This window comes from Notamacropus eugenii, chromosome 1 (genome assembly GCF_028372415.1).
Source record: "Notamacropus eugenii isolate mMacEug1 chromosome 1, mMacEug1.pri_v2, whole genome shotgun sequence".
In the NCBI taxonomy this organism is placed as follows: domain Eukaryota; kingdom Metazoa; phylum Chordata; class Mammalia; order Diprotodontia; family Macropodidae; genus Notamacropus; species Notamacropus eugenii.
Genome location: NC_092872.1, coordinates 95,369,639 through 95,384,673, shown reverse-complemented (window position 1 = coordinate 95,384,673; position 15,035 = coordinate 95,369,639). Strand labels below are relative to the sequence as shown.

Here is a 15,035-nt window from a genome sequence, read left to right as displayed (position 1 = left end):
AACAGTGTTTACTAACAAAAATGTCCATCTTTCCAAGAAAACAAGTATAATCTTACATTCCTTTTGCTCCCTGGCCTTCTTCATCTACCACTGGCCATGAAATACAAACCAATCCTGGCTTATTAAAAGCACCCTACATCAAAGCAATAAACCTGTGTCAAATGCAACACTTAATGTCTAAAGTACACACAGCCTTCCCTTCTCTCAATAATCTACCAAAAAAGTGAGTTACCAACAGCTATGGCACTATCAGGCAATCCTGCTGAAATGTATTTTGGGGGAGTAAGCCTCAGAGTTAGCACTGGCTAAGTATTTGTTGGGTTAAAATAAAATGTTACTAATACAATTATTTTTTAAAATTATAGTAAAGACCCATTTAAAGGATTCAGACCAACAAATCTAGAGACCTTGTCAATCAATCAAAGCTCTCCTATTTTCTCCTATTTTCTCATCTATAAATAATATTTAAAAAAAAAATCAAAATATCCCAAACTGAACATATGTTCTTTCTCCAAAAACTTGCTCCTCCTGATTTCATCTTCTGTGTTAGTGGCACCAGTCTCTCATGTTTGAATCCTTGGTGTTTTAATCTTCGACTCTTTTTCCCTTTTCAGTTTCTAAATTTTACTTGCATATACTCTTCAACTTCCACCGCCACCAAACTACCTGCCTAGAGTATTACGGTAGCCTCCAACCAGCTCTGACTGTACATGATAGATTTAGAACTGGAAGCTGCTCAGCTCAACACTTTTCAGTTTCCCTACTAATTCAAATTCCTTTGTTTTGAATTTAAGCCTGTCAATAATGTGAGGCATACCCTTCTTTTATATCACTTGTTCTCTATATATTCTCTATACGAACTGGTCTGGTATTATAAATGACATATATTTTTGTGTTTCTGTGATCCAATGCCTATAATTTCCTATATACCTATTAAATTCATATATCCTTTAAAGTTCAGCTTAATTGCAACCTCCACCTGGAGGCTTTCTATGAAAAAAGTTAAGAACTAATTTCTACTTTTATATAGCTCTTTTTTCTGTTGTGAGTTTGCATGTACTAAGCATAATTCTGAAATGAGTTACTAATGTCATATTCCCCTATTACATTATAACTTCATAACAGAAAGGGTTCTATTTTGTATACACTTTCCACCCCCTAAGGCCCATAGTGCTGTGTCACAGTGGGCACCCCATCCAATAAATATTTACTGAATTGAACCCTATACCTCAAACTCTTCCCTCCTTAAAGTTAGTAGGATCATCAATTTAGAATTGAAGGGGACATTAATCACCATCAAGTCTAACCTCACTTCTAAGTCACAGGGATTAAATGACTTAATAAGGTCACAAAGGAAGTAAAGTTGCAGAGCTGAGATTCAAACCAAGGTCCATTGCATCCTTTCCACAGGCCCATGCTGCATTTCCACTATACCACCATACTTATTTCAAGGATTGGTGTTTTCACCACACTCTTGCTATTAGCAACTCTTGTATAGTTTGGTACAGACTTCATGAGTTTCCCTGCTTGAAAACATTTATCACCTAATTGTCAATCTGCTGGTGAGTACTTTAAAAGGTTCTTTTTCCAAGATACACATGGCCCTTTACTGGTCCTATGTGAAAATCTTTTGCAGCTCCAGTAAGGCTTGTCAAAACTTGAGCTCTGCTAATAGCCTTGGAGAACCAAGGTCACCTCCACAGCACAATGAAGGACTTAAGTAGAACTTCAGGGGAAATATACTTACATATTTTTACCCACAAACTTTCTACCATATTTTTAATAAGCCATTTCAAATTATAAAGCAAAATTGTTTCACAAAACTCTAATAAGGTAAAAAGAAAAACTGTTTTAAAAATAAATTATCTATGAGGATGGAAGTTTAACATGATACAGCCCACATTAAGTTTTACAAAAATGGTTAACAAAATGAAAAAATGTGGTTAATTATACCACAATATATGTAATTCTTAAAAGTCAATATTGCTTACGCATCTCAGAATGTGATATGGAATTTAGGAACACTACCCATACTGTCAAAGATATCACAGGACAGAATTATGCTAAGAAATGGTTCAACTTTAAACTGTAAATTAAAATGCTACTACAACAAACTGGGTTATAGGAAGAAACCAATTAACCAAACCTAGAAACACATAGACACACACACAGATACACACAGACAGACACAGAGACAGACAGAGACAGACACACACAGACACACACATATACACACAGAGACAGACAGACAGACAGACACACACACACACACACACCAGTTCTAAGGTCCACAGAGAAATTAAGAACCTAAAGTATTTTCCAATGCACACTCGGTAGGACTGGGCCCAAACTGGGGACTAACGGATATATGAAGATTATAGTGACCTTGTTTTTCAAAGGCACAAAAATATGCTCATGACAGAATGGTGCTGAACGGTTTACACATACATACACACACAGAAAACACACATACATATGCCTGTGTATGCCTAGCATTTAGCACACTGTTTGGTACTTACTAAGTGATGGAGTTATTGACTGATTTAGAAGTACAACTGTCAGATGACAAACAGTATCAAAAAGGTATCTTAAATATACATCTATGTTTGCTCTGGGTAAACTCAAATCAAAATAAAAATCAAAACCATGAGCACAGTACTAAGCACACTGTAGGTCCTCATAGACCTACTGAATTTATTCCCTAAATTCTCCCACAAAGAGAAGTAGGTATAGGGTTTGGGTTCTTTTTGTTCACCAGTTTCACGATTCATGGTAACAAAAAAAGTCCAATGATTTTCAAAAAGGTACAAAATTAATCCCTACATCTAAATTAGAGACAACTGAAACTTAGAAATTCTATAATAACCAATCTGATCTACTCCTGAAATGTTACCAAATCAAATGTTTCTAAGTAGAAATACTATTGTCATATTTGAAGACATTTCCTATTTACAAAACACAATGCACTCCACCTCCACCCCCCTAAGGGCTTATCTTCTTTTTTTTTTCCTTCACAGTATTTTTCCAACTTCTCAGATCAAATTTCAACTTTATGTACTGGTGCAGTCCCCTCTCTTCAATCAGCTAGAACAAAGAACATCCTGTAATAAGCTACCTGTCTTGGGCAGAATAAAATAAAACATGCTCTGGAAAACTTCTTCCAAACCTTACCTCCTAGTAGTTTAAGTGGTTGCCAGCACTGGTTTGTAGCTTCATTAGTTCTCAATACTGAGTCTCTCAGTCATAGGACTGGAGGTGAGTGAGTGAAGGGAATAGAAGGGACCTGTGATGTGTGACTTTGCTGGCATTGGAAGATTCCTCCCCACCAAGGCAGATCTGCACCTACTCTGGAAGAGTAAGAATCCTGAGAGGTTATAACTTCACCAGGGTTGCAAAAGCCTGTTATGTGTCAGAGTCCGGACAGGAACCCAAACAAGTAAGGCTGCCCCTCAGCTCTGAAAGGTGGATTTAAAATTGTGAAATAAATATCAGTTGTTCTTGATACCTGAGTTAAGGTACTGTAAGCTAAGAAAAGACCAAAAACCACCACAAACACTTAGGATGCTGAAGTCCGGAGAATACAAAAGGTCGTTACTAACAAAATTTTAGCCTGTTCACTAGATCTTTTCCTCTCTACGGTCATTTATTTGCCTATCTGCAACCAAAAGAAACTTTTCTTGTACTCTTCTTTTAGTGTTTTATGCTCAGAATTTTTTTAAATTAATAAAAGAAAAATTTCTTGTCTATTTCATTTTTCAAGCACTTTGGTTTACCAAACAAAGAAATGGCAAAACTCAGTCAGGAAACTCATGCAAGACTTAGACACCTTTCGTGAACCACAAGAGCCTAAGACCTAAGAGTTGCTTGTAGCTTAAGAATTTTTAAAGAGAGAGGAACCCACGAAGTCCCCATTATTGAATACATAGTATCTGTAAAGTGCTCCACAAATGTGAAACACTATAAATGACTGCAACCAACAAAACATCTTCTAAAATCCTAACAGTGGTCAAGCCATCAAGCCTTCTTAACACCTAGAATAATACCAGCACCTGGTAAGACCTTAATAAATAATCGCTGACAGAGTATTAATGCTTTTATATACAGTGTTTAATAAAATGTTTGCCCACCCTGCCCTACCCCAATGGCACCACAGATGACAAATGTTTAGACCTATGAATTCACTGGTGTGAGGAAATCTTAATGAGAAAACTCTAGCTACCAATGCAAACTTGCAACTATTCAGCAATTTACAGTCAAGAATTATTTGTCCAGTCAATGTAATCTGAGATGAAACTTGAACCCACATCTTTTGGATGCCTATCTACTAGGTCCCAGTGTTTCTCATGTGGTATCATTATGGCTTGGATCCATAAAGTCACAGTAGTCAATAAAAGTATAATAGTAGCTAAGAAGTAGATATACATGGGGGGAGGGAGGGAGGTAATTTTTATTAGTGACCATTATTCTGCTAATATTATTAGAGGTGTTGCACACAGCAGAAAAAAAAAAAGCCTGATTTAATAATTTAGGAAAACCGTTCGGGGGGGGGGAGAGGGGAAGAGGAGGAAAGGGGGGGGAGAGGGTTGCTTTTTGGTTTTGTTTTAAATAGTACATTTAAGAAGTACAAAGGCTAACTGAAATGTGTTTAGGAAACGGCAATCAGGATGGACAGAGTATTGAAGACCATGTTGTATAGGAACTAGTCCTGTTTCTGGCTGAGTGATTTGGACAAGTCATCTCCTCATCTGGGTCTCAGTATCCTTTAAGGAGAGTTTAGGCTGAAGTATCTCAGGTTCTTTCTAGCTCTAGAGTTCTATCATCTATGATATTTTCCTGTCTAAATGTGAAAAAATGTGTCTTAAGTTGTTCCTCATAAGGACAACCAACATTCCACTGATTGCCATATAAAATAAACTTTTACAGAAGAATTCAAAGGCAACAGCACAAAGGAAAAAATAGTAGTTTCTAGTTTCCTGTCTGCTTAATGAAGGCATGGATGATCTCCACAGCCCCTCCAATTCTAAAATTCCAGAGATAGTGATTTAGCAAGATAAAACTGAGATTTAGTTATGAAGAGTGACTGGAAAAAAATTATTGATAAAAAAGACAGAGGAGTCTTAAACTCAGGACTTCAGATTCAGACACAAAACTAGCATACCTATAAAACCTGAAACCCCACTCACAAATCCCAAGTCTAATCCCTTCAAACCTACAAATGTAAATCTAACAAGCTGATCTTCTTGGAACTATGATGACACAGATGTAACTTCAGTAACACTGAGAAAACAGTTTTAGATTTAAAAAAGACTAGGAAAATGACATGAGTATTATCTTAATGAAATTGTGGATATATTTATATATTTGAGTTTGGGTTTTCTTTTTTTAGCGATTATGTTAAAAATAAAGACCAAAGCCTTTAAGACTAAGAAAAATATCATCAGGTATACAGTATGTTAGCAGTTCTCAATACTCCAGCAGTCTACTCCAATGTATAGAAAAGCAGCTAGATTAACTTCAGAGAACCCTAGACTGGGTAAAGATTGGGTAGTGTCCTTTAATGGACACTTAGTACAACCCCCTCAATTCACACACGAAAAAACTAAAGCCCAGAGAGATTAATGTCACTTGTAAGATATGACATCTAAAAGAGCTCAAGAGATTAGGCCCCAAATTTCTAAGGGCCAGAAGCACCATATGGGCTACTGAGAGAGGGTTTAAAAGGCACAGGAAGGGAGAAAGACCACAGGAAGTTTTTAAAAATTAGAGTTATTTGAAGTTATAAAAAGAAGCTAGGCATGATACCATACTACATAGTGATTAACTATCATACAAAATCTTCTATCCTAATGCACATAAACCCTAACCTTTGGACTCACTTTAGTATTCTAATTCTAGGACTCTATATAGAGATCAGTTTGCTTAGATAATTGAAGGGCTACACCTACACTTAAATTGGCATCATTCAACCACTTCCCCTGAATCATATATTTACAGATTTTAAGATGTTTCACACAGCTCCCAAGTGTCAACCCTCAATCCTAAATTCAATTTCTGATGAAACAATGCTGACAATAAAGTGGTGTTTAATTTCCCATAAAGGTGAATTACAGTTTGCTCAAAAGAAACCCCCTCTACTGGCTGTAGAGGGGTAATACTGAAGTTATTCTTGAAAAGGGGGGTGAGGGTAAAGTCAAACCAGCTATACTGGTTATAGGGGGAAAAAAATCACAGCTATTCATCCAAGACAACACATCTTTTAAAGAAGTCAATTAAGTTGCCTATTTACAAATGTTTCCAATAGTTTAACTGGCACCTAAGTAGTGTAGAGAATACATACTTAAATTTCACCTTAAGTCCTTCCATACTTTTTTAAACACAAAAAATATGCTTGACTCCTGCCATATCCTTTCCTTACTGAAAGTGATTACAATACATGGGGCTGGGGGGTGGGGTGTATTTGAGGCTGTATTCAAAACTGCTTGACTCTACTACTTGATCCTTCTATGGGTGAGATTTTTCTGGCCCAGAACAGTACAAAACATGTAATTTTACAGTTCTATCACAAAAGATGGTGGACCTCAGTTTAGAAAATACTAATCCACAAGCATCTATTCTTTTCTTGCTCTCATAACAGCATTAAAATCCAAAATACATTTCATAGATATAACTGACGAGGTCGAGGACACCAAATAGGCTTCTGGTAGAAAATATAGCTATCTTTTTTTTAAGTAGTAACTCCTGGACTCAAAGATTTTCTTAATCATGAAGAAATCCCTATATTTTATAATTTTTAATCTCTACTAAGACAGAAATGGATTAAAAGTTAAATTGCAGTTAGAGGGAGAGAGGCAACATGGAAGGCAGACGCGAAGACGCAAAGAAAGACACACACACACACACACACACACACACACACACACAAAACACACGAGAAAATTATCTCTCATTTGCTCCTAAGGAAATGCATACAGTAAATGCCTCAAAATGACCACTACTCTGGACAACTACTTTTTAACAGCTCTTTTTAACTATTAGGATGACAGGATCAGCCAAGACTGGCCTGAATTTTGGAAGCAATGCTTGTGGTTCTTGAGAAGGGTAGAATGAGCCAATAAAGTAAATGGTTTGGCAGAAGGAATTCACAAGTTCACACGGACAGAGATGGGTAACAGCCATTTTTAATCTAGACAGAGAAGAGTGCTGGGCTTGGAGTTCAAAATGCCCTGAGTCCCAATCCAGATTACAAAATTTACTAGATGTATGGACCAAGATAAAGTCACTTAACTTCTCTCCAAAAGCCAGTTTTCCTCTTATGGAAAAAGGGAATACCAGCAGTATCTACTTAATAAGGTTGATGAGCCACTCACATGTAAAGCACTTTGCAAACTTTGGGGAAAAAATGCCACAAGTATCAATTCCAAAACCACTAAGTATGCATCAGCAGTTAGTATTATTTACAGGCTGCTCAATGAATTTTTTAGATTAACAAAATGTTCTGTTTCAAGGAACAGAATACAAGCTTAGCTTTTTCTTTTAAAAAAAAAAAATTAAAGAGAAAACACAGACCACCTATGAAACCTGTAGCTAAAGTCATACCAGGCACATAATTTTAGAAAAACGAACCCTTAACTACAGTATGCTACTGCAAAAGTCCTTTAAATGAATGTGTGCTTAAATCTCTACAAATAAATTTTTTCGTAAACTTCATAATTTTGGTCCCAGCTTTGACACATTTCCAAAGCAACACAATCCAAACTCAACTCCTATAACACCTTTATACTTACCTGTGAAATACCGTAACACAAATTCGTTTTAAAAAAAATCCAAAAGTCTGTCCATAGCTTACGTAAATAATTGATGAAGTCTATGATCTAGCTCACCATTACCCAAAATATAAATATTGAAAATTCAATATGATTCAGGAGCATTCAGATTGATAGTTTCAAAATTATCACCATTAAATGGTTTCATATTGACTCATCTGACATTTCTTCAGAACCAATACCTAGAAGATATACAGTACTACCATTTAAGAAGTTCATAGGAACTGGGAAATTTAAGAAGACAATCCATTCTTCATTTAATATTAAATCATAGCGAGCGTGGTTAATAAAATATGACCCCTCCCCCCCAAAAGGCCAGGCCAGTTATTAAGTAGCAACAAATGTCCAAGTGTCTGAAGAATGGAAAAAACTGGTCAATTACAGAAACGCTAACGTGTAAAACAGCAAACCATCAGCTTGCCTGAGCAACACGAAGGGGTTTTAAGACAACGAATGAAAATGTTTAATGTTTTTGATGTCAGAGATTTAGGATTTGCCTATGTGTAAAACCTACAGCTTGGTGAGAAAGAGCACACAAACCAAGTAAGTATAATTTAAAACATTAATACAAAGTGGTCCCTAAGTCAGATCCCCTAACCTAAGTTATTTTGACTCCTATAAAAATAATAAATGGAGAAAGAAAAAGTTTAAACCCCAAATCTCCGAACTAGCCAAAGGCTGCAGCGCACTTTGGGCTCTTCGGGGACATATGGTAGGGTCTAAGCCTAACGTACAGTTACGGATTTAGTTATACAAGTCACGACAGGAACGCTCTCGCTGGGCCTTACGGAACCTAAGGACCAAGCACAGGATCTTTCCTGCCCCGGCTCCAGGATCGCTCCGGACGCGCACAGCCTGCTCTCTCCCTGGCCGGGCTAGCGCAGGGATGGCAGCACTGCTCCACCTGGCTGAAGCCTGCCTACCTCCCCAGCCCGCCCGTCTCCAGCCAGCCTCCCTCCTCCCTCGTCCACACCGCACCAGCCCCAAGGCGGCCTCCTCCTCGGCCTTCCTAGCCATCTTTGCCGTCCCCACGCTGCTACTGCCCCACCCTGGCTGCCCCGGCCGGGCCCCATGTGCCCGCTGTCACCACCCCACGTGGGGGGAAGCTCCGGAGCCCACCTCGCAGCGCCCCCCCCCGCCCCGTCCTCTGGGAGGCGGGCTTGCCCCACCCCCACGCCATGTGGGCTCCCCCCAGCCCGGGGTGGGCCATGCTCTCTCCTCCTGCGGGCTCTCTTCCCACCGGGCCTACCCTCCTGCCTACCCCTGTCGCAGCTGGCCCCCAGCCCCGGGCCTCCGCGGGGCCTAGGCCCCCCTCCCCTGCCACTTTGGGGGCTGCCCCGCCCTGCGCCCCAGTCCCGGGCCTTTTACCCTTGGGGCCGGCGGGGCCTCCTGCTCCGGTGCCGTCTCCCTGGGCGGCGGTGGCGCCGAGAGGGGGCGGCGGCGGTGGCGGCGGCTGCTGGACCGGGCCCCGCAGGAAGGACGGCACGAACTCAGCGGCGTGGACGTTGGGCACGAAGGGCTTGGCGTTGACGTTGAGCTGCCGGCTGAAGGCCGCGCTGAGGTTCTGGGCCTCGACCGCGGCGGCGGTGGCGGCGGCGGCGGCCGGGGGGGCGCCGCCGGGGCCCGGGGCTTCCATGTCCGCCTGGTCCCAGCAGTCGGGCGCCGAGTCGCTGCTGCTGCTGCCGCTGCTGCTCCCGCCGCCGCCGCTGCCCGGATCCATGGTCGGGGGGGCCGTGTGTGGAGAGGAGAGGGCGGGAAATGGGGGAGGGGGGAAGGGACGGGGGGCGAGCGGGGCGCGCTGACTGGGGGGAAGGGGGACGAGGGAAGAGGGAAGAGGGGGAGAGAGACACAAACCCCGGCGGCGCCGCTACAGCTTCGGACCCGACTCTCCCCTGGCGGCGGCAAAGGCGGCGGCGGCTCTACCCCCCCCACTCCTCGTGTGTGCGAGTGTGTGCAGATCTCCTCCCCTCCCTCCCCCCCACCCCAACCCCAACCACCTCCGACTCCCTCGCCACCAACCCCACGCCCGGTGCGGATTGGCCCCTCGCTGCCACCCGTACCTTCGCCCTGGTAGTTCGCAGCCGATTTCCTTATCCGTTCTGGTCTATGGAAAGCAGGAAGCCGAAAGACTACGAATCCCGGCAGATGTCGCGCGACCCTGATGCGGTTTTCCCGGGGTTTGACGGGAGTTGAAGTTCGCGGGAGGCGGTGCTCTAAGCCCGAGGGCAACCGGAAAGGACTCTCCCTCCCAGCATTCATCGGGAGGAGGTAGACGTCTGGTGGCTTGTCACAGGACCCACCTGTTAGCAGCAAAGTGGGAAGGGGAACGGGAACGGGAACGGGAACGGGAACGGGAAGGGGAAGGAAGAGGGGAGGGCGCTCTGTCTCTGAGCCGTCTGCGTCCGGCACTTCTGCGGATGGCGACTCCCTCGTGCCGGAGTTGTCCATTTGGCACGAGAGCATTCTTTTTGCTAATGAATGGGGTCCGTAGAAATTGTCCCCGGCTATAACTTGAAAACCTAGTTGAGTTTTTATTTTGTTTAAAAGATGTGTTTGTGGCACGGGGGTCTTGGCCAACTTTTCTGCGCTTTGCAGACTCCGCTCGAGTCGCCCTCGGCGGCCCTGCCCCTGCTGTGGCCCGGCCCCCTGCTGTGACCCGGCCCCCTGCTGTGGCCCCGCTCTCTGCCGCACTCTTTGGAACCTTTCCCGGTGCCCGGGTGCGCTGGAGCAGACGATCGGACCAGGAAGCTTCCCTGCCGCTCGTAAAACCAGCAGGGCCCCAGCGTCTCCAGGACGGTGCTGGTGGGGTGTCTGGACACACTGACTCACTGTGTGTCGCTTCACAAGTTACATAATCCCTGTGCCCTAGTTTCCAGGCCCTCCCCCGCCCCCCAAAGAAGAGCAGCTGGCTTGGGAAATAGAAGTTTAGTGGGAGCAGCCCTTCCGCAGACTCCCAAGAAGTGTGGCAGAAAAGGCACGGGATCTGGGACCAGATCGCCTCTCTTCTGTTACTACAGCGCGAACTTGGGAGAGGGACTTTCCCTTCCCGGGCCTCAGTGACCTCAGCTGTGAAATGATGTCGGGCCAGACTGGCTGAGCTCTAAAGTCCCTGACCTGCCAGAGCTTCCTGTGCTCAGCTTTGAAAAGATTATTTCACTTCGGGTTCTTTCGTGAGAATGACATCGCAAGCCTAGGTTACCTTCTGTGTGACCGATCTGGACCATAATTTCTGTGATTTAGAAAAAAGAGAATCAAGAAATGGAATTTTTTTTTTTAAATTACTCATTACTCACATTCTACAGTAGGTATAATAGCCGTGTTCTTGTTGAGGGAGTGTTTTATTTTCAGGCATTTCACCAACCCTTGATTAAGGCTCTCCTATCTAGAGAACCTAGGACTCTTAGGTCAGCCAGAATGATAGGAACAAAAGACTGAGAGGAAGCCTCCCAGCAAATTAATAGACAAATGAAGGTTGGGTAAGTTTCCTAGTTGGTGATACTGGAATAGGCTCCAAAAACTGCACCCTGAACTGTGTTTTTAAAACATTTTAAAAGTTTTATCAAAGTGTGCCAAAAATGAAATTATGAATTTTCTTTTAGAACAAATAAGTCCACAGTTTAGAGCTGGAAGGAATTCAGAGGGCTTAGGTTTGAATCCTGACTTATTACCTACTAAGTCACTTTGCCTCTGGATCTCAGTTTTCTTACATGGAAACCTCAATGACCTCTAAGGGCTATCCCAGCTTAAAGTCCTGTGATTCTAAGACTGTCATACAGGTTTACAGAAAACTTGTCAAACAAACAGACTTAAAATAATGTCCCCCACCAACAGTGTCTACTATATATTTAGGATGTTCTATTGCAAAGTTAGATCAGTACTTTAAACACAAAAGTTTTAATGCAGTGCGACTGAAAGGGAGAGGTAGAGAATAGGGAGAAACCCAATAGTAAAATCATACCATGACTCTGTCATATGGAATACCACAAAAAAGCAGATTCTGCCTCCAAGTATACATTCCTCAACCCACTCATGGAAATCTTAACACATGCATCTAGTTTAAATACTTAACTAGGATGCCTCCTCTAGACATATTTTCACTTGATAGGGCACTAGATGGTGTTATCACATATTTAACATTCCCTGGGGTCCTGAATTATCACATTTTGTGATGGGTCTTCAAGTTTAATTTAGCGGTTTCTTTTTTCATTATTTTTTTCTCCTAAGGATCATAGGTACCCCACAACAGAAAAGCTCTGTGATTCAGCCAACACAGGGAATGTTCTCCACTATATTGCAATTCTTGAGGCAATGGAAAGTTAGCTGGATTTAGACTCCTGGCACACAGTGTTTAATAAATGTTTATCGATTGACTGACTCACAGAGGAGCTGGGCTCAAATTCTAAGACTTTTAATTGTAGGACCTTGGACAGTTCATTTTAACATCTCTGCACCTCAGTTTCCTCATCTGTAAAATTCGGTTGGAATAGATGTATATTCTACGGCCCCTTTATACTTCTAAATCTCTTCTTTGATTTAATTGATAAGTCCTAAGGGGTTACTTGAGCCACCAAGAGTTTAAATGACACAGGTCTTCCTGGCTCCAAACCCAGCACTCCTACTATAGGGACCACAAGTAAGAGCCAATTTTAATGCTATAAAAAGCTGTCATCAATTTAATTTATTTCATGTGTTGCAGAGTTTGACCCAGTGTTTCAGGAGACTTTCTAGCATACTACTGACTATTAACTTCTTTTCCTCAACCATCTGGTTTCAGTTTTAAAATGGGGGAGGGGTAGCAGGATTGAGCTAGATGATCTCTAAGGTCCCTTCAAGCTCCCAAACTGTGATTCTGTTTTCCAGAGAAGCCCTGACCCAACTCCAGAAGGCTTCAAGACTGATCCAGAGACTTTTTAAAATAAGGCTACTACTAGCATGGCCAGGTTGGCTTGTGAATTTTAGGAGAACACTAGCCTTCGGCTACTATTTTCAGCTGCTCCACAAAACTACTGTTAGCCTTGAAGGAAAAGTTTTCCAGACTTTCTGCTGCTTATTGCATAATGTATTTTAGGGGTTAGTTTCATAATATCTATAGCGTTACTTAGGTCTATTTTTGTCCAAAGTCTTGCTTTGCCAAAATATGGGTTTATTCTTATCTTTAAATGCAATTTTCACCAACTAACATGTTAATTTCTCCCTTGACCTTCCCTAGTTTCTCTCACCCTACTTAGATTGTTCTCCCTGTAAACTAGGTGAGACTAACACCTGTCTTCCTTTCTACCATCTGGACCTTAGTTTCTAATGAAAGCTTGCTTTGTCTCTCAGGAGTAATTGGTTAAAAACAAGCAGACACAACAAAGTACAAAATGTGACAGTCATATTTTCCAATATTTTCTCCTTAACTCTTCTTGAAATTATATCTACTGCTCCCTGAATCAGAATCTTTGAACCACATATTCATCAAGTTGGGTAGGAACTTTGAATGATAGTGAGTTGATCAGTAGTGATCCAAAATTCTGTCTGAAGGAAAACCTCAGGTTCAATACCAGATCAACATACTCTAGTTGCCTCCCCTCTCTGTTAGATTTCCACTTTTACTACGCAGAGCCAACTCTCAATTATATGTAGTAACAGAGGGTTAGATTATCATGAAGCAGATGATGCCCATGTATGAGACAGGTAACACTAGCACATAGGAGGGCTACTAGCACAGGTTCAGCTAGGTCAGACAGGAAGGATAGGAAGACAGCTTCAAAGGAGTTAATAATCTTAATTTTTTTCTAGTCTGGTCCTCTCAAAGGGAGTTTGCTGTCAATGGGAGCACCAACTTCTACATCTACAGCATTCCCTAATCACCCTTCTAGAAGGGAGTGATAAGAAGTGGGGGCAATTACCCCCTATTTCTCAATGGGGTCAATCAAGACAGGCACAGCTGGCACATGCCCCTAAATCTCCTCAAGCCTCAATGGGGGCTGGTTGAGCAAACACGAATTCCCCACAAGCCTTGATGGGGGCTGATCAAGGCACACACAGCATTCAAACTTGTGCATTCAACCCTAAGGGTTCCCCACTCAGTAACCAGTGCCTACCTGCTTTATAGGGCAACAGACAAAGAAGGCATATTGCCAGCAATCACCTCACAAGTTTACATTATCTTACTGTTATATTTCACTGCACAGTTACAGTGGATATTTACAAATAAAGCACAAATGTTTATATTACTTATCATTATATAATGCTGTGCAAACATGGTAGAGATGTCTTGAACCACAAGCCTGAGAAATATTGTTATCCTGGGAAACTAAACTCTAAGAAAGAATAACAAAAATCTACCTTAAATGCACTAAAATACACATTACTTACACCATGTCAACCAGAAACCTATATTGTTCTTATTCCACTGGACAGCCACAATGTCCTGACCATGGATATTTTCTCTGACAAGCTTCAGCCCAGGGCAAAGGTGCTGTCTTCACCTATGGGAAGCTGTGGAAATACATTAGGCACAAGTCCTAGAGGAAGCATGGTGAAGAGGAGAAAGCATTGTATTTGAACTCAGGAAGACATGGGTTTGAATCCAGCCTCAAACACTTTACTAGCAGTGTGACCGTGAACATGCCATTCAACCTTCCTTGAGCCCTAGTTTTCTCATCTGTCAAAGGTGGAAAACTCAATGCTCTCTGCAAGACTTTTCTCAGCTTTGTCATATGTGATCCCATGATAGCTAGAAGGAAGGTTAGCTGCTATCCTCTCACCTTGACAGAGAATCCAATCCATAGGTACCTTGGACCATCCCCGGCTGTATCCTTGCTGCTTACTAATTGTGTGATCTTCAGAAAGCAATCAACAAGCCTTTATTAGGTACTAACTATGGGTCAAGCCCTGTGGTAGGCACTGGGCACACAAAGACAAAAGTGGGGCAACTCTTGCCCTTGAGAAGCTAACATTCTACTAGGGGGAAATAACATGTTCACAGATAAGTACAGGATAAAAACAAAATAAATGCATAGGAATTTAGTGGTGTAGAGAGGGTAAGGTAGTGCTGAAAGAGGTGGCACTTGAGTTGGGCCTTGAAGGAAGTTAGGAATTCCTAGGGGCAAAAATGAGAAGGGAGAAGAATGCAGGAATGGGAGAGAATCTATCCTAAAGTACAGAGGCAGGAGCTAGATTGTCATGTACAGAGAATGGCAAGTAGGTTAGTTTGGCTAGAGCATA

At 42.2% G+C, this 15,035-nt stretch overlaps 1 protein-coding gene across 5 annotated transcripts in view; it reads right to left on the bottom strand.

The window, feature by feature from the left end:
• GSPT1 (G1 to S phase transition 1) overlaps positions 1-10,129 on the bottom strand; it is a 42,575-nt gene extending 32,446 nt beyond the window's left edge. For 2 of the 5 annotated variants that reach the window (XM_072610058.1, XM_072610064.1), the window contains exon 1: positions 9,192-9,682. In XM_072610058.1, the coding sequence (XP_072466159.1) occupies positions 9,192-9,543 (352 nt within the window). In that variant the 5' untranslated portion in view covers positions 9,544-9,682. Of the gene's footprint in view, positions 1-8,801; positions 8,903-9,191; positions 9,683-9,883 lie in introns of those variants that run through there. The other 3 variants (XM_072610043.1, XM_072610049.1, XM_072610073.1) reach the window with 3 other exon arrangements.
• Between the last annotated feature and the right edge of the window lie 4,906 nt (positions 10,130-15,035).